Raw genomic sequence first — 25,939 nt, forward strand, 5'->3', positions numbered from 1 at the left:
TGATACGGTGGTTTGACCGCGTGATTTCGTGTTCGATCAGTGCTATTTTATCCGCTGCGCTCGCAGATACGACCGGCCGGGATCGTGCACGCCGAGAAAGATGGTGAAACATCGTGTGCAGGTGTGAAAACCACTCTGCGTCCAGGGATTACTCTCATCGCGGAGGTGAGATCGAGATTGGATGGATCCTTTGACATGGCCATCAGGATTCCCTTTCAGCCGACGATAATCTGCAGACTTCCGCCGAAAACTTTGATTACTATCTTTTCATCTTAACGGGATACGCTTGATCCCGACGCTCATGAAAAGTGATTTTTGGCAATTATTCTCTTTGGCACTGCGAGAGTTCACGACACAAATTTTTTCGTTTTTTGAAGAGCTTATTTTGGAAAGTGCCTAATAATTCTTTTGTTCGAAAACATTTGGAGATTGCGGAATTTACTGGTTCATTTTATAGTAAAAATTCGGCGGGATTTGTGCAATGTTTTATAACACATTTAGTGACTGAAATAAGGATTTCTTTTACCGTCGCATATTTTCCTTTTAAATGAGTCATTTTGTTTGTTGAGCAGTAGAATATACTGATGAATGTACTGGCATTTAGTCGGTGGTCGTAAAAGCTCCGTAAGCTGACAAAGTCTTTAAGGTACATTAAAGACCCGGTAAAAAGGGTGGGCAATGAGTTGTCGGGACAATGATCGTAAAAACTGTCAAAGCTATCGAACTGTTAAAAGTACATAAAAGATTCAGTAGAATAGGGAAACAGTGAAAAGACATTTGGTTGAAGTCAATCTGATTGATTTCGGAGATTTAGTAGAACAGATTTCCTAGGAACAGAGCCCTCGTAATTATCAGAGCCGTGAAAACTATGAAAGTAGTCGAACGTTTCAAAGGATCAGTAGAATAGATGGGCACACAGAGAAAGATTATTAATTGTATTCATGAATAGATCTGCGGAACTCCTGCTACGGTCGGGAATCGAAACATTAAACCAACTGCGAGAATTATAATTATTATTAATTATTGCTAGAATCTAACTCTCGTCGCATCGAGATAACAATGGACTATGATTTAATGCAGAATATCTAGTAAGCCTGTAAGCTGGTTATTTAAATTGTTGCTAGTTAATACTACAATGGAAGTGAAACTGGGCATCAGCGATCAGACACACGGTTCTTAGCCACATTTTTATGATCCTTGGTATCCGATTAAAATTAGCATCAAAACAAGCTGCGCAATTTACGAGCTGATTATAAGTGGCTTAAGTTATGTTTGTATACAGAGTGATGCTAAAGAAGTGGGAGAAAAGGAAATAATGAAGAGATAAGAAAATGATAAATTAAAACTTGTGCAGGATATTAAAAATAAAATTAGAAGTCGTGCTGAAATTTAAACTATGCCTAATTTGTCACGTATACAGTTAACTTACAATTATTTAAAAAATTTTTCTAAATTCCATCCCACAGTCAGAAAAATTTTATTCCACTTTTTGTTTTATTCCACTTTAGTTTCCCATCATGGTGGGATTGTGCAATTGTTTCCCAGTTCTCCACGATAAATATCGAAATTATCGTCGCGAATAAAAGTCATCGTGGCATGACCATTTCGACGGCGATTCACGGAAAAAACGTTTCGGTCCTTGGAGGGAAATTATTGAAATGTTGCCTGCTAGCAAGCAGACGAGTTCACCGGTCGGGAAAAGCCTTAGAAAATTCCTTTCGATATTGCGCGCCGGGAAACGGCCCCGGCATGGCACATTGTTTGTGATTCCATGATCGATTCCGTTGACAGAAGTCGAGTGGCCTCTCGTTATAATTTATTGGATTTCCGACGAGCTAAATTATTCAAGCAATTATCGCCGGAAGATGAAGCTTTTCAGGTAATCAACTGCTGTTAAACAGTGCCAGGATGAAAATAATTAACTCCGCGAGCCAGCGCCGCCGCCCTCGAAAGAAGCCCGCCGCTGCGAGAAACTAATTAACATGTTGTAATAAGTGACGCGATAAAGGGGCCGGCCAGTGACTTACGGGGAAATTGTTCGATTATGTTACACAGGATCGATCGGTCCTTCGAAACGCGGCTCCGTGGATAAAAAATGTTCTGCGACTCGGCTCGATGAATAGCACGGCGATCTGAATTAATTACGGTTGGTCGACGCGAAAGCATTGGAAACGTAATTATTCCGCTACGCCAGGGGCTCGAAATGTGAAATTCCTCCGCTAACAGTGATTTCTACGCTGCAATTCTATACGCACTTCACTATAAATTGCACGACACTGTAGCCAAAAATACATAGAAAATCGTATCACAAATTTCAAGACATTATAAATTAAAATATCATGCCAGAAGTCGCGGCAGTCGTCAAACAATTATTATATTTGTTCATGCAAGCTTTTAATGTTCCATTTTTTTAATTCTACTTAGATCATTCTCGAAATAGAAAGTACGATGTCCCACTTCATAATTAACGTTATTGTAGTCGAACACAATGGTAGCTGACATACGGGAATGATGGAATCATCTCCATTAATTACGGAATACAAACGAGTCTCATAATTAACAAGCTGCCGAAGCGTATAATTTTCAAGAATGGCTTCACTGAATAGCTAACAATCTGAATATTAAGAACCTCGAATTACATAAATAATGAAATATTGAAATTTGTATTCCTGCAGAATTATCATCTACGGATTATAAAACTTTCAATTCGATCACTTTCTCTTTTTCCGGGGAGCATTATCAGTAATTTGTCCGATAATAGATCAATTACAGGACGGTAGCGTTCTCCCGCAGTATTCCCGCTAGACAACCATAATCGAATCACGGACGAAGTTTCCAATAAACGACGGATTTCTTCTTTTCCGGGATCAGGTTACGTTAATTTCTCCCGTTTCAGGCTAACGTGATTTTGCGGAAGGAACCTGTCGTTACGTGTTAGAGCCTCATTTTTCCCGCGGCGGAATAGCGGTTTCGAGGTCGATCGTTAGTCAAAAATAATTAGCTAGGTTCTTTCGACCGCTGCGATTTAACAACGTCAGCGACTTTGCCCCTGTGGGATCGTCGAACTGAGGAGAATTTGTAAGGGAAGACGTCGGTGTTTTATCAGGAGCTCGGAATTTTCATTAATTCATTGCGGTGTCAAATGAACGGTCAAAATTGCCATTAATTTCCCATTACGGAGAAGAATGTTTAATTTATCACCTCGAAACCTCAAACTGTCTCGTTTAATCTGAATCGTCCTGCAGAAACATTTATTATTTCGAACTTTAATATCGTATTTTATTCGAATCTTTAATCTTTTAACTAGGATCCATAACTCTTATAACCAAAAAGAAAAAAAGTCAGAGAATAACAAGTATTTCATCGACTAAAATCGTATTTGTAACAAACAAGGGTTATAAGTAACTGAGAATTTTGTTCTCTTGTTGCTAAATGTTATCGTTGAGAGAATTCATTTCGATCACTTATAACAGTTATCAGTGAGAGAAATTTATTTCGACCGCCAATAACATTTATCGATAAGAGAAATTTATTTCGATCGCTCATAACAGTTATTCGATCGGAGTTTATTTCGATCGCTGATAACAGTTATCAATTAGAGAAAATCCCCGAAGCATCCGCAAACCGATCGATGCAAAATGGCCGGACAATCTCCTGTCCATGGTCAAGATACGCTTTTAAAGCATTGCGACATTTAAATTGCGTGATCGAATGCTGATTGGGCGTTTTTTCCTTGTTAAAGACGTACGCTCGACTGGGCTCTCGAGCGAACCTCTCGTGAAAGGAGCCAGGAATACCTATTCTCATCAAGGACGAACGATTCGCACGTGTTCGGACAATCGCTCGCCGCGATACTGATCGAACACAGTCGATCTGATGATTTATGGAATGGGCTCGAACCGACTCCGATGTTATCTAACGCCAAACATTTGCCTCCGCTTTGCGAGAAAACGTGCAGCGCCTATCACGATGTTTACTTGCATTCTCTGCCATATATGTTCCGTCATTTAGCTGCACTCGATCTCACTAATTAGCATTTCGTCGGGACACGCCAATACCTTCGACACCGTCTGTTTCTTAATTGGCATTCGATTGACCACGTTCTGTCCGGATAAAAAAGAACCATGTCAATCACCGTCTTATTCGGTGCTTGATAAAACAAACCATTTTGTGCTCCACTTCTTGATCAGATTGTACTTGGTCATGGTTCGTTGAGAGCACTAGCGTTCGCGGGTTTTTAAATCAATTATTAATGATGCTTATCGGCGATCAACTTTTATAGTTGTCTTTTGTGTTCCCAAGGGAACGTAATTTATAGGCGTGGTGCAGATTGATAACGGAATTTCGCAACACCTGGTACGCGCAGATTAGAGCCTCCATATCGGAAATAATTATACTAAGATTTTTCATTGTCACTTGCGCTACGGAAATTAATATTAATTATACTCCCGTGGCACAGGTTGCTCATATATCCCGCATGTGTTACTTTATCTTTGCAATTTATATTCGTTTACTACGGTACCGGGATAACTGAAACAAACCTTTCGAAAAATTTCATAATATAACCGGAAATGCGCAATTCATAATATTTAATATATTTTTTAATGTATTTTCTACTGTATTATTGTGTGTTCCTCATATTTATTTTCTATTCTGCCTCGCCAAAAGGTTAAATGCTCGAAAGAGCAGGAAAGCAAAATCGTATTTTAGTCAGTCAACGGTACAAGTAGAATCAGACGACGGTGGTCAGACATATAACTTCGAAGCGTTTTGTAGAACCAGCAGAGCCACTCCAGCGTATTTCTGTGACATGTATCATTCGAAGAGGAAAAACCTGTGCGTTATACAATTTTTGCTGAATTTTGAATCCCTGCTGTATTCGTTTGCCTTGAAATCGATGCTTGCCAGTCGCGTAATACATACGTGTGGCTTGCCGGAGTCATTCAGATATCGGCGTAGAAACATGCATATTCAGGAACGCCGGTGTTGCAACACCGAAACGCATGAATTCCTTCGGCGATATTTATCCTCGTGCGTTTCCGTATTATATGACAATATAATCTATCTTCGGCAAATACCTAGACTTTTTCCTTAACTAACATTATCGTTCGGAATACGAATATCAATATTGATACGACGCAATAACGTGCATTATCAAACGAATGTTTGTGATCGTAAAGATAGGCGGCTGATTAGCCTTTTATTGTCTAGAAAGTTCGCTATATTTCTGGCTCGCAAGAAAAGCTATTGCATTTTTGAAAAATAATGTGTTTTCAGATGCAGAAATGGTTTTTCAGTATTTTTCCAGTATTGAAAACCATCGATTCGTGAGACGATTGAAACAAAAACTAATTTATTCCATGCAAATCGTAAAATCCACTGGCCCAAAAAACGTTTCTATTGCCATGTTTTCACAATCATTTCCAACTGAATAGTTTCATTGTTTATCCAAATATTCCGAAACTAATATGTCAAAAGCGTACGTAAATATGCAGATTTCTAGACAAATCATGACATTCAGGCAATATTGAACAATAAATAAGTTTATTTAAATAAAAATTTAAATAACGAGTTATTTATTATTTATATAAAGTTTAATTGCTATTTACAAATACAATTTCAATTATTATTTGTATTGACATGAAATAAGAGAAGACCAAAAATTACTTCTTTGATTTCTACCTAAATCTAAATAATAAATAATCTTTTATTTGCAAATAAGAAACAATAATTTATTTAAATAAAAAGTATAGTTATTATTTGCAATTAAAATCATACGTTTAATTATTATTTATTAATTTATTTAAAATAAAATTTGCCCAACACTGCATGCAAACGATATTTTAATATTTACTAGTATCGAAAATTGAGATTTCAGTAGCATGGGAACATGGATGGGATAAATTATATCTTTATAAATCTTTCTATTCCAAATTGGTGTGCAACAACGTAATAAATTTTCTCAAATAATCGCAAAATATATTGCCACAGGAGAATTTAGCTTTTAACATGTTGCAAGCATAAATGTAATAACTTATATCCTCGTAAATCTTGTTGCCCGAAATTGACTGACAGCAACGTAACACATTTTGTCAGGTCTTTATAAAGAAATTTGTGCGTGCAGAATAATGCCGTTTAAAAATTTTCTATCACGAACCATTTTAACAAGATGAAGGCACAAATTACGATTTTGTAATAAATCTCGCTGAGCGACAACGATAATAAAACCTGTTTCAATGAAACCTTGTTGCATAGTAAAGAGGATTATTGGTTCGAAAGTAGCACAGAGGGCATGAGTGCGAAGAAGGTGCAGGTTCAAAGTAGAAAAATCCAATAGACTCGGTTGGCGGTCAAAATTAGCTACAAAGTGACCAGGCACGTACATTATTTGCGGGCAAGTTAACGTAACTTCTACCGAGCCGGCGGTTGTTTTACAGGTTTTACACTTCTTCCAAGTATCCTCATTTCTCTTCCTCCGGTCATCACACATTTTCCAACGTCCGCCGGCGCGGCGTGGTGGATCAACATTCCTTCCACGATTTCTCTTATCAATCACACGGGAAGATACTGCTTGAAAGAACTTGGTGAAAATACAATTACTTCGACCAACGATTGCAGAAAATTCCCAACTTGATCTCATCAATTCAGGCTCAATGACCATTGATTATATGTTCGATAATTATGATTCTATAAAATTCATTGGCATTACGAATCCCAAAATGGATCATCATTAAACTTTCATAATTTCTATCTGAAAATTCATATTCTAATTATATCGCAAAAATTTTTACAAGGACAGAATCTGGTAATATACAGATTCTGTATAAGTCTCAGTATACATATGTCTCGGCTGAAGGAGGCCACCCAAATATCTCCTTTATTTTTAATGGCACAAAAAAAATATTTTTGGCACAATTTAAATGGTATTGAAGGAGGAATATCATAGAAGAACAATTTTTTTTGTTCGGTTATTTTTTCTATATGTATATGTGTTATATATTATATTTTATGTATAGTTTTTTCAAGGTCATTGTTATTTTTTATGGGGAAAACTTATTTTTCTTATTCCATCTTGTTAATGACTTAAGCATATTGAACTGTATTTTTTCAGCCGCTATAAGATGGAATAAAAAAAAAGTTTTCCCGATAAAAAAAATAACGATGACCTTGAAAAAACTATGAAAAAATAACCGTACAAAAGAAATTATTCTTCTATGATATTCCTCCTTCGATACCATTTAAATTATAAGTATGTATCTTTTGTGCCATTAAAAATAAAGGAGATATTTAGGTGGCCTCCTCCAGCTGAGACACTCTGTATATTGTACATTCATAATTTCGCATTTTAATTATCATAAAAATATATTTACAAGCGTACGTGATCTGTAATATCAGATGATTGCATAAGTTCGTGCCCGATTTGAAAATAAAATCCAATGGTTAAATTTTGAAGATTGGTTAGAGATTTGGTTAATGATTGGTTATATTAAAATTAAAAAGTGGTTAAATTTTCTACAATTAGAAAAGAATGGTTACTATATGTATAATTGATTAATAAAGTTTTATTCTTTAAAATTTAACCATTGAATTTTATTTTCAAATCGGGCACGAACTTGTGCAATCATCTGATAGTTATACTCAGTGGAAATACTGAAGAAGGAGTTGGAATCCCCAAAACTCGGTTGGCAGCTCGCACTGTAATAATGGCGGAGGAGTATTTGCGCGAACGGTCCCCTCGTTAGAATTTCTAATAAAAGCAAACGTGCAGATTGAGTCGACATGCGTGGCAAAAGGTGCAGGGTAATTGACACGTCGGATCGACATCGTTCTGCAACGAGTCGACCGGCTCGGTCATTCACCAAGATAAATTTGTTCGCGCCATTCACGCTAAACGTCCTCGAGTGCACTGCCCTTCGCCGGTGCAGTTGCGGCTGCAGTTGCGGATCGTTTCGCCGCGTCGCGACGATAGATAGTAAACAGACTGGTTATCTGTAGGTCGAATCCATCGAACGGCAACCATAGTGCGGCGTATCATTATTGGCACGCGATGCAACGGTAAGGGAATTATCGCTCGTTAAAATTTACCTTGACGGAGGTCCGATCGCCGCCGTGATCGAGGGATAAATCACTAAACGCACGAGTGCGTTTCACCGGCGGTCTCAGTGCGTTCGATCGTTTCGCATCTAATCGGTAATCTATGCACTTAAATGCATTCTGTGAGTTCAGATCCGTTGGTGTTGTTGATGATTGCACAAAAAATAAAATGTTTGAGTAATTGCCAGCTCGTGATGCCTCAGAGTTTATTTTCCTTATGCATCGAGTTTCTCTCGATGATGAAATACGCAGACTTTATTACTAAATTGTAGGCTTCTATGTATGTATGAATTTTTATTATTTGCGAATTGATAGAATTCACAGTTTCTTAGTATCGCGTTTATTTTACAGGTTTTTCCACGGAAGAAGTGGGTAAACCATGTAGAATAGCACATGTATAATATCATTTACTCAAGCAATTAATACCGTGTAATTAGTTGCGCGAGCTGCAAACAAATTACCACTGACTAGTCTGTTCAAGGCCTGTTCTACTGATACAAGTTATGGTCGACACAGTTTTTACTTCCTCTCTGGTCATTCGCCTTTGCGGTTATGGTAAAGTCTAGAGTTACTCTTATCTCACTGTTGTAAAAAAATACAGCCCGAAGGTATTATGCAAAGAATCTTGAAGACATAATGGCTCCACAAATACAGTTAACGTTTAACTGCAGAATAAAGACGAGATTCTCGTGATTCTCGTTAGAGATCTTGAACAATAACCAAGCCAAAGTAACAGGAAAAATAACGAGAGACTAGAAGCTTTCGGCTTTCGTTGTCTTTGGTATCATACTATTTTTATAGAATTATCGAATAATTCTTTGACCCAGGACTAATATTTTTACTGATTCGGACCAATAGAAGAGTTCTTTCAAAATTTCTTTCTCAAAAAAATCAAAATCGTCGAATCTTTACAAACTTAAGGTTAGATTGCGGATCTTTATGCATTTATAACAAAATTGAGTGGATGAAATTCGAAATTGTTTGAAAATTAAACAAATTGAAGATGTCAGTTTTCGCCTCTATTAAAATCAATTTTCATTCTATTTCTTGCAATCGATGCAGACAATTTTTATTTTGCATAAAGATCCGCAGTCTAGTTATGGTACTTTTAGAAGTGTCAAAACATTACTGCGAGTGACTGCAAGGGTCAAGAAAGTTCCATATACTTTTGAGCGGCAGTGTACAATAATACCTGACAACGTCTCTCCGTTTCAGGATTAGCAACGATCAGCAGCCGGCGCAGAATTATGAAACGTTGTGGTGGTTGGTCTGGCTCTGTCGAAGCAATAACGTAGGATCATTAGCAGGTCGTCGCTGAAAGTCGCTCGAAACACTCTCGAGGGCCATTGATAGATAAGCGGTCGAGGCAGAGATTCTCCGGTGTCGACAATCGCGTTGGTAATATTTCAATATATTTCATGATGCGCCGGGGAACCCTCGTCGCAGCTCTCGACAACTGAAGCCGCGTTTCTACGTATCGATCCCGACCCCTGGTGTATGCAAACACGATCGAGTGATCGTCTGCTCGTGATCCACCGACTCGAGATCCGTGTCGAGAACCATGTCGCTCGATAAAACCGAGACCACGGGACAGTTCGTGAAAGTGCCGACGGAGAGCATCGGATACCAGCCGTCCGAACGATGGAGGATCACCAGGAACGTGTTCGTCATCGGGATAGCATTCATGGTGAATTTCACGGCGTTCATGGGAGCCACCAATCTTCAGAGCTCCATTAACGCGGACCAATCCCTCGGGACCTTCACCCTAGCCTCGATCTACGGCAGCCTCATTTTTAGCAATATATTCTTCCCCACGCTAATTATAAGGTACAGTACTATCACTTTTATTTGCTTTAATGGCTATTTTCTGTTCACGGAGGAATGGGTTTTGATTGGCAATGCACAGCACGGGACTTTAATATTTTTCGAATTTTCTACTCCTCCCATTTTTCTATTGTGTTCAGTTTCTCCATTTTACCACGTTAACTTTCAGTTTGTCTAGTTTCCTTATTTTTCTATATTTCAGTTTCTCAATTTTAGAAAAAGAGATTTTAATTTTATAAGATTTCACCCCTTTCGTTTGCCCAGAAATTGCAACAACGCCAAAAGCATTGCCAAGCGAACGTCGCGCGAACAAATTTCCTAAACCGCGCGCTATTTTCGACGGAAGGCCAATAAAGTTCCCTTGCATATGAAGGAGGGCAGTTTTTCCGGCGGCAGGGTGGAAAAACTTTGCGGACCTCTAATTTCCGTGTAACAGATAATACAACGAAACGTTGTCGACAGGGCACGCGCGGTGTGCGAGCGGTGGTATTTAAAACGCGCGGCGCGAAACGTAAAAGCGTCTTTCCGTTTCTCGTTTCGCCATTGTGCTCGAGAGCACACGTGACCTGTTTACTGTGAAAAGGGTCAAACGGTTGGAGAGCATTTACCTTTTGTATCTTTTAATCCACTACGTTACATTTTATTTAGGGCGCAAATAAAGCGGAAAGGCTTGGGGAGAGAAATGGAACAAGAGGGCGTCGCTCGACACAATCTCTTCTCGCCTCTTTCGCCGTTTAACAGGGTTGTAACAATCTTGACAGTGCGCCGGAAAGGCCACCGGCACACCAGCAAGAATTTTCTTTCGGTGTTGCGAACTCAGGCTACGACACGTCAGCCAATAAACTTTATTATTGAAGTTTATCGTCCATGAAATTTTCAACTTGGCAATGGCTCTCGTAATCCGGCCTGCCATCGCTTCCGGTGATCGACGCGTCTTGCACACGCCCGACCGGATCTATTAACGTTCTGACGACCCCTTTCTCGGCCAATTCATATCTTTTAATGGAGCAATCTTAATGGATTCTATATTATTGTTGCACCATTTTTAAAAAATTAAATCGATAGGATCCTCTTCACTTTATGAATTGAATACAGTTTTAATAATATTTATTCCGACGTACCTGTGCTTCGTAGGAGAAAATATAACGCAGAAATTTCCACGATCCTATCTCTAATTATTTCTGCACCATTTTTACCACGCTTATATTAGATTGCCGAGTTGTGGTTGATGTTGTTGTTGTATGCGTCGTTGTAGAAAATAAAAAAAACTTTTTAAAAAACACGCTTATATTCAAATGTACTAAAAAGGAGAAAATAATTTTTTAGACATTAGTGACTATAAATAAAAGCGTGGAGCGCCCACAAACATTACGTCAATATAGTTTAGCGCTCCACGCTTTTATTTATAGTCATTAATGTCTAAAAAAAATTATTTTCTCCTATTTAGTGCATTTCAATATAAAGCATGGTTTTTAGAAAGTTTTGTTTCATATATTTTTTTAAAATATAAAATCCAGTAGACAACTTGCTCGACAAAATCGATCGTAAAATTCGCGTTCTCTTCGCTTCATTAAAACGATGATTCTACAATTGACTGGGGCAAACGTAGGTTTGTCCGGTATCCGCTTAACACTTAATTACATCCGAAAATAGCGCGCGCGATCCATATTTATGGCCATCCAATAACAAGGCAGATTATCGAGCTGGGTAATCCACAGGGTTAGAGGCGACCAATCCGCTTTGCGGAATATCGTTCACGGGACGATTCGTCTTCTGTTTACTCGTGAAATATTATTTTGACGCGGAGCGGCGGCGACGGCCTGACGTATCCGCTTGACAAGGGGGGAAAAGAAAAGAGGAAGAGAGTGACAGCGATAGAGAGAGAGGAGAGAGAGAGGGGAAGAGAAGGAAAAAAGAAAAGCGAAACTTTCTTGCAGACAAGTTTGCCGAGCGAGTGAAGTTTCAGGATATTCGGACCGTAAAAGCAATCTTATCTCGCGTTCTCTCGTTGCAGCTGGCTGGGTTGTAAATGGACGATATCCTTGTCCATCCTGACTTACGTGCCTTTTATGGCCGCTCAGTTTTACCCAAAATTCTACACCATGATACCGGCTGGCCTCTTGGTCGGCATTGGCGCGGGACCACTTTGGTGCGCGAAGTGCACTTACTTGACGGTCGCAGCCGAGGCTTATGCAACCTTGTCCGACGTGGCTGCGGACGTACTCGTTACGAGGTTCTTCGGGGTGTTCTTCATGTTTTACCAGATGGCGCAGGTCTGGGGCAACCTTATATCATCGGCAGGTACGTGCGCCTTGAATTACTTCGCGAGGAACGTCGTTCCCCTGCGGATTAATTTAGTCACCCTCGTGTGGATACAATCCCCGTTTTCCCAGCTCTGTGTAAATTTAACACAATGGTCAAAAATTAACATCATCATAAAAATGAGAAGATTGTATTTATGCAAAGGTTGTGCAATTCTTATTTCAATGCCTGCTTGAGTAAGGAAATTTTTATAATTGTTACTAGACTATGGTACTGAAAAAATGTGTGCTCTGTGTAAAATGAACACAATGATCAAAAATTAGCATTATCATAAAAATGAGAAGATTGTATTTATGCAAAGGTTGTGCAATTCTTATTTCAATGTCAGCTTGAGTAAGGAAATTTTTATAATTGTTACTAGACTATGGTACTGAAAAAATGTGTGCTCTGTGTAAAATGAACACAATGATCAAAAATTAGCATTATCATAAAAATGAGAAGATTGTATTTATGCAAAGGTTGTGCAATTCTTATTGTAATGCCAGCTTGAGTAAGGAAATTTTTATAATTGTTACTAGACTGCGGAACTGAAAAAATGTGAGCTCTGTGTAAAATGAACACAATGATCAAAAATTAGCATTATCATAAAAATGAGAAGATTGTATTTATGCAAAGGTTGTGCAATTCTTATTGTAATGCCAGCTTGAGTAATGAAATTTTTATAATTGTTACTAGACTGCGGAACTGAAGAAATGTGTGCTCTGTGTAACGTTGACACAATGGTAAAAAATTAACATTATCATAAAAATGACAAGATTGTATTTATTTAGAGTTTGTACAATTTATATTGCAATGTCAGCTTGCGTAAGGAAATCTGAAGAAAATTTTCATATTTATTTAGTTTGTGGCTCAAAGTGAATGTTGTTAATAACGATTATTAACCATTCAATTGTGCAATCCTTTATATTATCACTTGCTGACGTCAATAAATGGTTTTTTTCCAAAAGCACTTAAGAAAACATTCTCACATAATCTTACATCGTCGATTACTATCAGCAACCGCTATGGTAATTAATGTATTAAATGAGCAATCAAACGAGACCTGCGTTCTGAAACGTTCTTCCCCATTCTAATTAGCATTATTAGTAATCACTTGATACGAATCATCGAATGACCAATCCATTTTTTTGCTCTATGATTTACAGTTCTGGTAGTTCAGAAATTCAAATAGGCCGTGCCACGCCTGCTGCACTTCCTTATTTACTGTTATGTTCGCGAATTTGTCAACCTGATGTTTGATTACGTAAAGCATAATGATTTTGTTTCTACTACTATTTCTACGGTTTCTCAGAACTTCAATCAATTTTATTAACCCTCACACGTTCCTCAGAAATAGTTGCATATAAAAGTCTAGAGTAATATTTCACCTATTTTAATTTACACTTTAAAACAACAAGTTATGTTTCGTTTATAGCTTCACACTTTAAGGAAGAACATCTCGCAACACAAACAGAAAGAGATTAATTATTTTACAGTATGTAAGAATAGTAAATTGATGAACTTTCACCCTGAGGAACGTATGAGGGGGTTAACAAAATTTAAAATATTCAACTGGAATTACAAATTTACCGAATGAAAGGAGAGCAGACAGAAGGTAGATCCAGCGTGGGTCACTAATGACCCACGCGGAATGCGCTATCGCAACCAGCAGTTCTCGATCTCGCCAAGCCTTTGAAATAACCGCCATCACACTAACGTGAACATTATTCCATAAAACTGATTGACAACTATTTTAACGAGACCTAATCAATCGTCTTAAACGACGTTGCGGATTAACATAAAATCGCACAGTCGAACCGTATAAATCGTGAATGGCAGCGCAGAAGTAATTCCCGGATTCAGTACTGAATCGACTTTGAATGTGTGTGGAACTGTCGTGAGGTAAAAATTACGCAACGAGCGTGGGATATCGTGTTTGCGGAGTACGTGTCCTTCGATCAGCTCGCAGATTAAAAAAGACTGGTTAATTAATTAATTTTTACGACGATGCAAGGACGCCGGAACGTTCTACTTCGCTCTATAAGCTTCTCGGTCGGCGGTTCCGATGAAAATTCCAAAGGAAGCGCTCGGCATTGTTTCCATTTCGTGGAATCGCATCGCAATCAAAGCTTTTATCCCCCAAGACGGGATGGGGAAGTCAGCGTGGATAGAAAGGAAAGGCAGTCGATGCCGGAAGCTTTAAGTGGCAAAAGCTAAAAGCGCCCCTGCTACTCTTTTTGCCAGCGATTTTCGAGTGTACCGGCGGAGAGTAATTAAACTGACATTGGTCGGGTTACTGACGATTCACTTTCACTCTGATAAAAGTTCTCCCGGGAGAAACTCGCCGTAATGCAATTCGTAGATATCGCCAGCTAGATGTTAAAGAGGCCCAAGTAGCACCGGAAACAGAACGGCGAATTTAAATCGCCAACTTCGCGCAAACGTTCCCGAAGATTTGCTGATACGAACGAGCTATTTAACGAAATGTTTACGGAATCTATTTATTTAGCGAGCACGCGCGCGGAAGATGCATATTGGAGAACGTAACCCGATACCGATGTTCAAAGCTTCTCTCTATAAAACGAAAGATTTATTAATATTTTTTGTTGTCTTGTAAAAAAGATTGAATGCATTCAGACATTTTCCATGGAAATATTTTCATAATTTCAAACATTTTCAACGTAAATTAATGAAGCCATTTCAGCAGTGGTTATAAATATAAGCATAATGAAAGTATTACTTTTAAAGTCCACCTTTAATTTGTACTTATTTCCATAAAGAAGGTACTTCGTGGTCTTCTTGGGGGTTCAAACTTACTATATGCAATGATAGCATCAAATGATATTCTGCACAGCTCCTTCTAATAAAGTTAACAAATTAACAGCCCCTATGCCTACAAATTACACATTCTAATAACAAGTTAACACCTCTTCTCCTGCAAATTGGACAGCCCCTTCGTATATAATTTAGACGATAACAGTCCCTTTCATACATTTGGATTTTACTATGTTTCGATCAAGATTATTCACTGAATTAGTATTATTGTAGGAATTTATGCGAATAAGCTGCTGCAGAATTTTCAATGAACTCGTACGGCGATGCATAGTGGCGAAAATTTTATTCGTACAATTACTTCGTGATATAACTGTTCGTTCTTTTTCAGTCATTTATTATTTAAACTGCATTCGAAGATACACCAGTTCGAAAATTAAATCTTGATACATACTTGTGTCATACATGTACAAATTAATTCGTGACTAGACTGCGGATGTTTATGTAAAATAAAACATCTTTGCGTTGATTGCAAGACACAGGAGACAAATAAAAAATTTTGATCAAGCTTAATTTTCTTATTAACCTGAAACTAATACACTGATGTCCTTAAATCTTTTTAATATGTCCACTGCTTTAAACTGTACGTACCCATTTTCGTCATAAATGCATAAAATCCGCAGTCTATTCATGACATAAATTGCATAACTTACATGTTCATTTTGTACGAGAACATTTTAATAATTAGTCTCACAATTAGAATCGAAAGTACGACTGCTCGACTTGTTCGACAGTCCACAATATTGTGTTTCACCTCCTTGTAAATGGTAAACGAATGAAACAAACGACGAAAGTAGCAACGAGAGGGTAGTACAACCCTAAGTTTCCTTTTAGGGACAAGCGTATCGGTGTAAAAGTAGCTTAGTCCCACGGGAGCGTAGAATTTATTCACTCCCGACTCGATCTCCGGAATTCGAGGGTCCTGAAAGTTTTAATGTTTCCTAAGCGACCGGTGCAGGGAACGGAGATATGCGAAATCGCAGCGACGCTGGCCATTGTCGCGCTAAGTAGATAGAAAAGTATAGACGCCGATTCGGTGACGAAATTCCTGCTACTTATCGAGTTACAGAAGTTCGATCGCCAGCTATCGTGACTCGCGAACACAATGGACAACGGGTCAGTGGTTTTTCTTTGTCGGAGGATTGGACACGGGAACAGGAAATAATGCTGACACGTGTTTTCGTCTGTTTTCCTCGAAATATTGACTTTTGTATTTAGAACTCGGACGTATCGACTGTTTCGCGATAGCTTTCTTGGCGATCGGATGTTGTGCATTAAAGACACGCCTTTGTTGCCGAGAGAAAACTGTTTCGATTAAATCACGGTGCTTTCCACTTTGTACACGTTAAACCGTATTTTATCGTCGGTCATAACTGGAACGCGGTTTTTATGCATTTGTGACAAAACTGAGTAGTTGCAATTTAAAACAGTAAACAGATTTAAAAAATTTAAGGACATCAATGTATTAATTGCAGCATAACAACGTTATTAAGGAATAAAAGAAATTATTACTTGGCCCTTGTTTATCGCAGTTGATATGCAAACAATTTTTATTTTGTATAAAGTTCCGCAGTCTAGTCGTAACATAAAGTATATCCCACGAGAGAGTAACCCCGCGGAAAGACCAGTTTTCGTTCGTTTTTGCGCATCTTCGCCCTAATTGGTTCAAGAAAATGGGGAGTGGGTAGTGGAGTGAGAGATGATAGGCTCGCTGCGCCCCCACCATCTTCTAAGCTGCGCGAAACGGGGTTACTCTCCCGTGGAATATATTTTAAATGCTTTCAGTTATGTTTAGTATCACCTTGTTCATTAAAATGATACTTCGTCGAATTAAAATGGTGAATAAATAAATATTTTGTCTACAGTTTTGTCTTACGGAATTGATGCACTGCCTCCGAACATAACGCTGAACAGCAGCGTGGTGGCGGAAGCATGCGGTGCGAACTTCTGCGGCGCAACATCCGGCGACGTCGAGAGTCCCAAGCTGGAAAGGCCTCCAGAGGAAAGGATTCACCTAATCTCCAGCATTTATTTATGCTGCATGGTAGTCGCATCCTTAATCGTCGCGTTCGGCGTTGATACGCTCTCCAGGTAGAATCGATCATTACACGCTAAACCGCGCAATTCGACGCAACCCCGGCGGCTTAATAAAATGACGGCACTCGCGGCTTAACTAACCATTGTTGTTGCCGAAGTTAGTCAGACCGGTATTAACTCACGCTCGTAAATTACGAAACTGTTGCGATTTATGGCCGTTGCTCGGAGTGAGGCACTAGACCGCTGATTTTATGGATTCATAACATTATAACTTGTCCGGACTGTTGTAAAACGCCGGACAATCGGCGGACGAAGTCTTTCTGAATAGGGGGATGGAATTTTAATGAACGAAACTGCGTGTCCGGTCGTTCTAATTTCGAAGATCTGTCTTTTCAAACGATTTTCATTATCTACTTGTTGTCGCTTACTGGCAGACTGAAAATTTCTGTATCGATTTTCTCATTACGTTCTGTTGACGACAGGAGCGAAATAGCTTTTCTTTCTTTAATAATTATAAGAGAAAATACAGTAGGACCTCGATTAACCGGATCCCGATTATAAAGAAATATGCGTTCAAAGATTATATTATGAAGGAAAATAAATTTTCAAAAATAAAAAATTTATTTTGGAATATAATGTACATATTAATTATGTTCCTAGGGTCTCGCTTATCCATCGGGCCTTAATTTTTCCGGGCTGTTTGTCTCCCGATCAAGTCGGTTAATCGAGGTCCTACTGTAGTATGTTCTTAAAGAAAATTGTGTATTCCCAGACTCGTTTTAGCGGTGGATTTTATGCAATAATATCGTAGAAAATGGAATGATAGATCGAGAGAGTAGAGGCTTTTAGCTTTGAAATGAATCCAGGTTCATTGCTGTGTCATTTTTCCAGCGAAATTATCGTGGTTTAGAAATGGTGAATCCACACTGTACGTATATTTTATCTTCCTCTTAAAAAATAGTTAGCAAACGTGAATTAATTTCCCCCGGCTAATGTACACGCTCGAGTATACTAATCAATAAAATCCGTCAGTCGAGCGACTCAATGCGTTTAATCCGAGGTTGAAAGCTGTCGAAGCCCGGAAAAATGGCCAGAAAATGCACGTAATCGCGAACAGCATGGAGGATCTGTAGGTTTCATCTGGCATCGGTTAAAGCTCGTCTATAAACCGCTCGAGGAAAATGATTACGCATGCGTCACCCTATATTCGATTCCCTTAGAAATCCACGTTATGAAAATCAGCCTCATCAAAGAAATATTGGAAACCGATACACGCGACGCACGTATGGAATTTCAGCGTACCGAAACTCGCGAGCGTATACAATATGGAGGCTTAAGTTTCGTCGAGAATGCGCCGCACTATTACGTCGTCATAAACGGCAAACATCAAATAAAATCCAACCAAATTCGTTGCGTTTATATAATTTTTTGAACCGCTGTATTCATGTACAGGGTGTACAGAAAGTAATGGTCATCCGTCCTAGGGGTGAATCTACACCTCTGGATCGGTGGACATTTGTAAGAGAAAACTTACCACAAAAATGTTTTCAACAAAGAAAATTGTTGTTAAACTTTGTTTTTACATCAATACCTTCTACTTATCGAGAAGGGGAATAGTTTGAAAGGAGCCACATGTCGCAAACAGATAGTTATTGAGATATAAGCTGTTAAAGTTCTTGTATCATATAATTATACACCCTGTACAGTGTTGGGCACTAATCGATTAAAATTTTAATCATGATTGATTGATTAATGTATACGATTAAAAAAAGAAATCGTCGAATAATCGGCGATTGATTCAATCGATTGATTTAATCGTCAATCGTTGAATAATTTTTTGCCCAACACTGACCCTGTACAATAATATTTTCCATTTGTAATTCAACTCAAACATTATTTGACCCCAGGATTCGCAATCGATCAGCTAAGCATATGAGGTATCGATAAAAGTCGCGTACGATCGAATTCCGATAAATCCTCCGCAGATAGATTGTTCGCAGATTGTCCCTCTTGGAAGAATTGCTACGATAATTGCATCGATTAATTCCGAACCGAGACGTGCGTGTATGTATTTGCATAAAAGGGTGCATCCGAGTCACTTGCTCACTGTGTTGCAGGTACAATAGAGGCAGATCTGGTTCAGCGACAGGATTGTCGGGCGTCAAACTGCTGGCCGTGACGTTGAAACTGTTGAAGGAGAAGAGCCAGCTCCTGATACTGCCGATTATTATTTTCATCGGGGCTGAACAAGCGTTCCTGTTCGCCGATTACAATGCTGTTAGTGGCTTTCTCCTTTTGTAATTCTCGTCGATGTTTGCAAAAATGATCAGCATTGAGAGACTGCTTTTCTGTTCCGAATTAGGTTGCTGCGTTGAATTTAAAGTTAAAATCCAGAGAAGGGAAACATAAAGTATGGTTCTTTGAATAGACTGAATATTATCATTCTGTATCCGTTGCATCAGCATAGTGAATTACAGTATCCTGGCACGTTCCGCTGGAATCTTCCAGTGGAGAAGTGATTTCAATGCGGTCGCTCCTGATTGATTGACTCTGGTTGCAGTCGTTTGTGTCCTGTGCGTGGGGAATCAGCAACATCGGATACGTGATGATCTGCTTCGGTGTGACGAACGCTGTAGCTGCACTAGGGGCAGGATCCATAATGAAATTAACGGGGAGGAAGGCCCTAATGGTATTCGCCTTCTGTCTTCACATGGGAATTCTAGTCTTCCTGTTGCGCTGGAAACCAACGCCTGATCAAAGCTCAATGTTCTTCCTCATGTCTGGATTATGGGGCCTTTGTGACGCTATGTGGCTGGTTCAAGTGAACGGTATGACCTCCATTCTCTTGTCAATTCTAAAGGAAGATATTATTTTATTGTCTTATTACCACTCAGATTTTCAAAAAAAAAAGGGTAACAGCGTCGGTTAGAAAAGTAAACATTTCAATTAAACTACTGATGGTAAAAAAATCAATTTCCTATTTCATCGACCATAGAATAGAAAGCTACCAGTTTCGTGTCCGGGCAATTATCCTATCCAATATTCTGGCATATTACCACAGACGAGATATAAGAATAGACCTGACACCCAATGCATTTTGGTGTCCGTCGGTATTGGGTTCCTAGCACCCCATTTCCTATATCTCGTCTGTGCTAACACCCCGTTACCATTCAGTGTCAACCTCTATTCATAGAGTCATTCACCTCTATACATAGAATTAGAGAGATGTATTATTATTATTTCTAGGGGCACAATATTTATAGCCGGGTTAATAGCGAATTATGGATATAATTTAAAGAAAATTATTGCTATCACTGGCATTTTAAGGTGTCGGTACTTCAGATTCCTATGGACACCAAGTCCCATAAGGTGTCAGGTCTATTCCTATATCTCGTCTGTGATATTACTAGTGTGTACTGACCCATACTACTGTACTAGCAATGATGCAACATCTGTGTTACTGCCAGAGTTGGGCAAAAATTTTATTTAAATAAAAACTTCGAACAAAGTGGGTATAAAACCCACTTGGAAAAAACCTACTTTATTCGAAATGTTTATTTAAATAAAATTTTTGCCCAACTCTGGTTACTGCCACCTACAGCAGTAAAGACAGTTCTCTTCCTGATCTGCAGGCAGTAAGAGGAAGTAAAGCGTCCTCCATTATCTTCCGACGATAGTACATTCGATACTAACTGTTGGTACAGCGTACCAGCAGTTGGAAAAGTAAAATTTTCTGTATTCAATTGGTGGTAGATATTCTTTTCGACTAAAAAACAAATTGGTTTGTTTAAATGTATAATAGCATTATTATTCCTTCATGTATGAAGGCGTTTCAGTTCGTCATGTGTTTTTTAAATTACAACCGTCCACATTCGAGTAAAATATTGCTTAATATTAACAGCGAATATTACCAGCTGCATGTCTGTTATCATCCCAGAATTGAATGTGGGGATTAATTACGTATCCCTCTAAAATTTCCTGTGCTCCACTTTCAGCTCTATCCGGTATCCTATTCCCTGGGAAAGAGGAAGCAGCGTTCTCAAACTTCCGGCTATGGGAATCCACAGGATCCGTGATCACGTACGCGTATAGTCCTTATCTCTGCACTCAAACGAAACTGTTCGTGCTGATGGGAATCCTCTGTCTCGGAATGATCGGCTATGGCGCCATCGAATGGTCCGGAAAAGCCGATAGAAGGACCCCAGTGCCGAAACCTGATTTCCAGTTGGTGGCGAATGGGGACGCAAACGATACAACGAAACTTTGATACAACATCCGGCGCCGTAATTCATTGCAAACAAATGTACGAAGTCTCGAAGTGTTAATGTTGAATTATTGAGACTTGAGCGAGATTTGCGACAGGTAGAATGTCTATAAAGTCTTGAAGAATGTATAGTAACTATAATATGTTTCTAATCAAATAAGAAATTAATGGAGACATCACTCTGAGATACATCGAAATAAATATAGTTTCCTACTTCTTCAGAGATAATTACAGTGAATGAAAAATTCCAATTTTTAGAGAAAATATAAATATCACTTGCGAAATATAAATATAACTATGTGCGAATTTTTTCAAAGTCGAGAAATGTTAGTAATTCATTCGAGAAAAGCATAAAATGTTTACTTACCATTGTCTACCACGAAATGCGTAAATATCGTTTTGAAAAATTGGTTCGACACTACTCTTTCAGAGATAATTACAGTGAATGAAAAATTCCAATTTTTAGAGAAAATATAAATATAACTATGTGCGAATTTTTTCAAAGTCGAAATGTTAGTAATTCATTCGAGAAAAGCATAAACGTTTACTTACCATTGTCTACCACGAAATGCCTAAATATCGTTTTGAAAAATTGTTTCGACACGATGTTCTATAGGTAATTAAGAATATGAGAAGATAAGATCAAATTAAATTCGATTGTTCGAATAAAGAATAAGTTTGCAAGTTCAATAGTATGATCGTGTAAATAATGTATAATTCCGCTATACATAAGAATCATACATAGAAATGATACATAATAAAGTCGGCCGCGAGTAGTGTGTCGCGTTCTGTACAAGTGATCGGGCGCGTAGCACGCAGTCAAAGAGCCAGGACCTGAAGGTATGATCTTTGTGTGATTTGTACCACAATATATGTTTTTATTTTATTCTTGTGGACACCTACTAGATTTTACACAGGTATTTTCGCTTAAACGCTAAGATGTCATCATCCGTTCTCACTTTAAATACGTTAGTTTAATGTTACATCGTGTGTTTCTAGGTGCTAACATTCAAGCTAAAGCTACGGCTGCTTAAGTTAATTGTATACTTAATGTGCTTAATTGCCATTTTCGACTGGTACCGGTGTCATTGTGTGGATGCGAATTGCGAATGCGATGCGTTTCTTTTGCAATGCGCGATCGTATGCGCGTACATGTGTCTCTGTGTTACTTGTGTATGCGTGTGTGTACACGTCTCCACCGTGATATCACGCACGTATTATAATAATCTGTTTTTGTGTGTGACGCCGTTTTCTTTCTCTTGTTACTGTCGTGTCTCTTCTGTTGTGTTGGAGTATCCTTTCTTGTCGTATGCCGATTCGTATGTTTATTGTGCCGTCACGATCAATTGCCTCCAGGATCGATGGCGATCGCTCTATCGGATCGACGGCTCTTCTTGTCACTTCCGGTTGTTTTCCCACGAACGAATCGCGACGTAGAATCAATTGACCCTGCATACCTCGTGCTCGCTCCGTCGTTTTTAAGGTTTATGTCTCTCTGTCTATCTCTCTCTTTCTCTCTCTCTTTCTCTCTCTCTCTCGCCTGATTGTGGATCGTGTGCTAGCTTAACTCTCGTTATGTACAATTCAAGTTTTGCAGTTCAGTTTATATACTTTATAAAACGTAGTAGGAACTTTGGTTTCGCTGGGCAATGTTTCAGGAGCAGTTTCCTCGTGTTTCTCTGCCTCGTTTTCTTCTGTTTTTTATCCCATTTTTGTTTCGTTCGTAATCGCGTTTCTCGTTTTAGTTTCTTTTCCTTTTACCATTGAAATCACCTTTTCTACTATTTCGGAATTGTGGTCGGAATCTATTTTGCACTGTTTATTCTTTCTCGCCATCGTTACATATTTTTCTGTATTTTGGTATTCTGGACAAGCGATTCTACCCGGAAACTGCTATAAAACATTCGCCCGTGGATCTATCTTCCTTAGAAATATGACACTCACGAATACAATTCACGATTTTTTTTGCTTTTAATACTCATGTTTACACATCCGTAATGACCTATTTGAATATCAATTTCACGAAGAAAATACACATGATTTGTAAACTCTTCTATCTCGCGCTCGTACTCGTTCGCTCGACGCTCGCTCTCTCCCTTTCTCTCAATTTTTTTTTTATTATTCAGTGCTTCTCTTTCTCTCTCTCTCTCTCACTCCATCTCGTTCTCACGTTTAATTTTGTTTCGCCCACCGCGCGCCATACTACCCCACACACCATTTTTTTTTCTCGTATAACAAAATTTAATAACCGGAATATCTCTGTACAAACGTGTTCACTCTTTCTTTCCTCTTTCTCTCTATCAAAAATGACAACATACACAACTATCTCCCGCCCCTCCCCCCCCACCCCCCGCCCGATGCTCCGCTAGAGAAAAATTTTGAATTTTGAATTGTCTCTTGCTTTGTATGTCCCGCCCCCCGGCCCCTCGAAAAACCGTATACCGTCCCACCTATTCTCGCTCATTGTATAATACAAACAACTTCTCCCGATTCTCATATTTGTCTCCCCCGTCGTCTCCAACCACTTTATCGCGCTCACTCTCTCTCTCTCTCATTCTCACGTAATAATTTTCTCTCTTTGTGTGTTTCGTTTAGGAACAGATCACTTTTGCTCGTGTCGTAAAACCGTAACCTTAAGAGTAAACTATATACCTTAAAGTACGCTGGTGTACCCCTTAAAAATTTATCTTCTGTTTTTTTTTTAACCATGTAAATTTTCTCTTCATGAATCGTCATCCAGCTATTTCATAGCTATTACGATATTAAAAGTATTAGTAGCTTTTGTTTTAATATAATATTACAGTCCCTAGGTGTCTCCTTAATATGTACACGCTACCCTCGCGCTCCTAGCTACGCTTCTGGTAAGGATCTGGTAGTTAATTTCGTCGGGATGGGCTCAATCTTCTGTCTCGAGGCCGTTTCCCCCACTCTCTGTCGTTATCGGACCACCTATTGGCGCGCGGACACCAGAGGCGGTACCCCGAGCGTGACTGGATGGCGTATAGTGGGGATAGCCACGCCCTTATAGCCTCGAACGGCCGATTGATCACGCCCCGGCCACAGTTATCATGTAATAGCCCATTACAACGGGAAGGGTAGTTATCGGATAGTACATTTTGTTATCTTTCTCTTCCTCCTTTCCACGCACACTCATACGTGCTAATTATTTACTCGAGTTGAGATATTTAAGAAATTGTCGTACCGTTTATGAGAGATGGGTGTCGCCTAGAGTATCGTTTATTACACAAGAAGGAAAAAGGTCCGAGAAAAAGTTCGGTGGCGCACTATTCGAAAAACGACTATTTACCTCCGGACAGACGCGTGAAAGAAAGAGTTCTTCTTCACATAAGCGGAACACATTCAAAGAAACCCTATTTATCACTAACGATTACTGGGAGTACATGATTATATCATTGTGGTCGATAGTTAGCTCATAATAATCGTATTTTATCGATCGTTCTCCAAACGAATTCCTCTGGATGCGTGAAAGTGGAATTTGTCCGCAGAAAGTCTGGCAACCCGGTTACCTCGCGCCCCGCCCATAATCGATGCCCGTCGTTTAATCAGCGTGTTCTCGACACACGGAAATCGTGGCCGAACCGTCGCCATTCGGATCGCTAGATTCGCTGTATAATACGGTATATAGTTCGGGAGAAATCTTCTATAGCAGCCGTGACAAATTTACAGAACCGCTCGAGGCCACTCCCACCGCGGATCGCTGCGGGGCGGGCTAGTGCTCGGGGGCGTGGCCAGCGCGGCCACCTCCCAGCGACCTTGAGCGGCGATTTGAGTTGCTCCAAACTACACTGGAAGCTAAGTACCATGGAAATCGCGGCAACGACGAACGTATAGAACCAGAAATCGCTTTTCAATTCCGGTCAAAGGAAAAATTGAATTTTCGCGATCGATTCGGTCGCGAGTTCTTCCAGTGGGCGGGGACGCTCTCTCTCTCTCTCTCTCTTCAAACGCCAGCGGGCAAGTAGATCGAACATTTAGGAACGAAAGATGCGTAAATGTTTAATACGTATACCTCGTATATGGCAGATTATTACGGACTAGTGTTTCATTTTAAATCCCCCTATTCCCCAGAAACCTCGATCGCCATTAACGTCCCTTTCCCTCGCTGTTTCGAATGGAATTTCAAGAAGCATCGGAAGGATCCTTATTTTCAAAGACGTTAAAATTTCCTCGCGAGACGTGTTTGAATTCCTTCTCACTCCCTATTTTTTTTATCTTTCCAACACGGTTTTTGCTTTTCCTTTTCTATTTTTTTTTTCTCCCTTTTGCTTCGATCCCTAAATACGCGCGTAATTTACAGACGAGCACACCCAGAGAACAATGGCGGTTGAAACAGTTTTGTTCGTTGAAACGGAAGTCCCCGTAAGAAAATCGTTTTGTATTGTAAGAAGAGAAAACTGAATTGGACACGATCGTTATAAACGACATCGGCGGTACTGTAAAACTTCTCCGTTGCTATTTCATGGACAACTGAATGGTAGGTATATCCTTGTATATTTTATGGCATGTGAACTGTGGATGGTGGTACTGTGTTGGTACTGTTTTGTTGCTATCGTTGCTTCAACTATG

At 39.2% G+C, this 25,939-nt stretch overlaps 1 protein-coding gene across 4 annotated transcripts; it reads left to right on the plus strand.

Moving 5' to 3' along the window:
* Positions 1 to 23,593, plus strand: LOC143211375 (UNC93-like protein). Of its 4 annotated transcripts, none has more exons than XM_076428986.1 (7): positions 1 to 165; positions 9,310 to 9,921; positions 11,933 to 12,219; positions 16,917 to 17,142; positions 19,206 to 19,365; positions 19,649 to 19,916; positions 21,084 to 23,593. In XM_076428986.1, exons 2-7 carry the CDS (start codon positions 9,656 to 9,658, stop codon positions 21,353 to 21,355), a joined length of 1,479 nt encoding a protein of 492 aa, XP_076285101.1. In that variant the 5' UTR covers positions 1 to 165; positions 9,310 to 9,655; the 3' UTR covers positions 21,356 to 23,593. The 4 variants fall into 4 exon arrangements, with proteins under 4 accessions (XP_076285101.1, XP_076285103.1, XP_076285104.1 ...); XM_076428988.1 differs by having other exon boundaries at positions 36 to 121; XM_076428989.1 differs by lacking the exon at positions 1 to 165 and adding an exon at positions 286 to 308.
* The last annotated feature ends 2,346 nt before the right edge of the window (positions 23,594 to 25,939 follow it).

The sequence above is a fragment of the Lasioglossum baleicum genome, chromosome 8 (assembly GCF_051020765.1).
Source record: "Lasioglossum baleicum chromosome 8, iyLasBale1, whole genome shotgun sequence".
NCBI lineage: Eukaryota > Metazoa > Arthropoda > Insecta > Hymenoptera > Halictidae > Lasioglossum > Lasioglossum baleicum.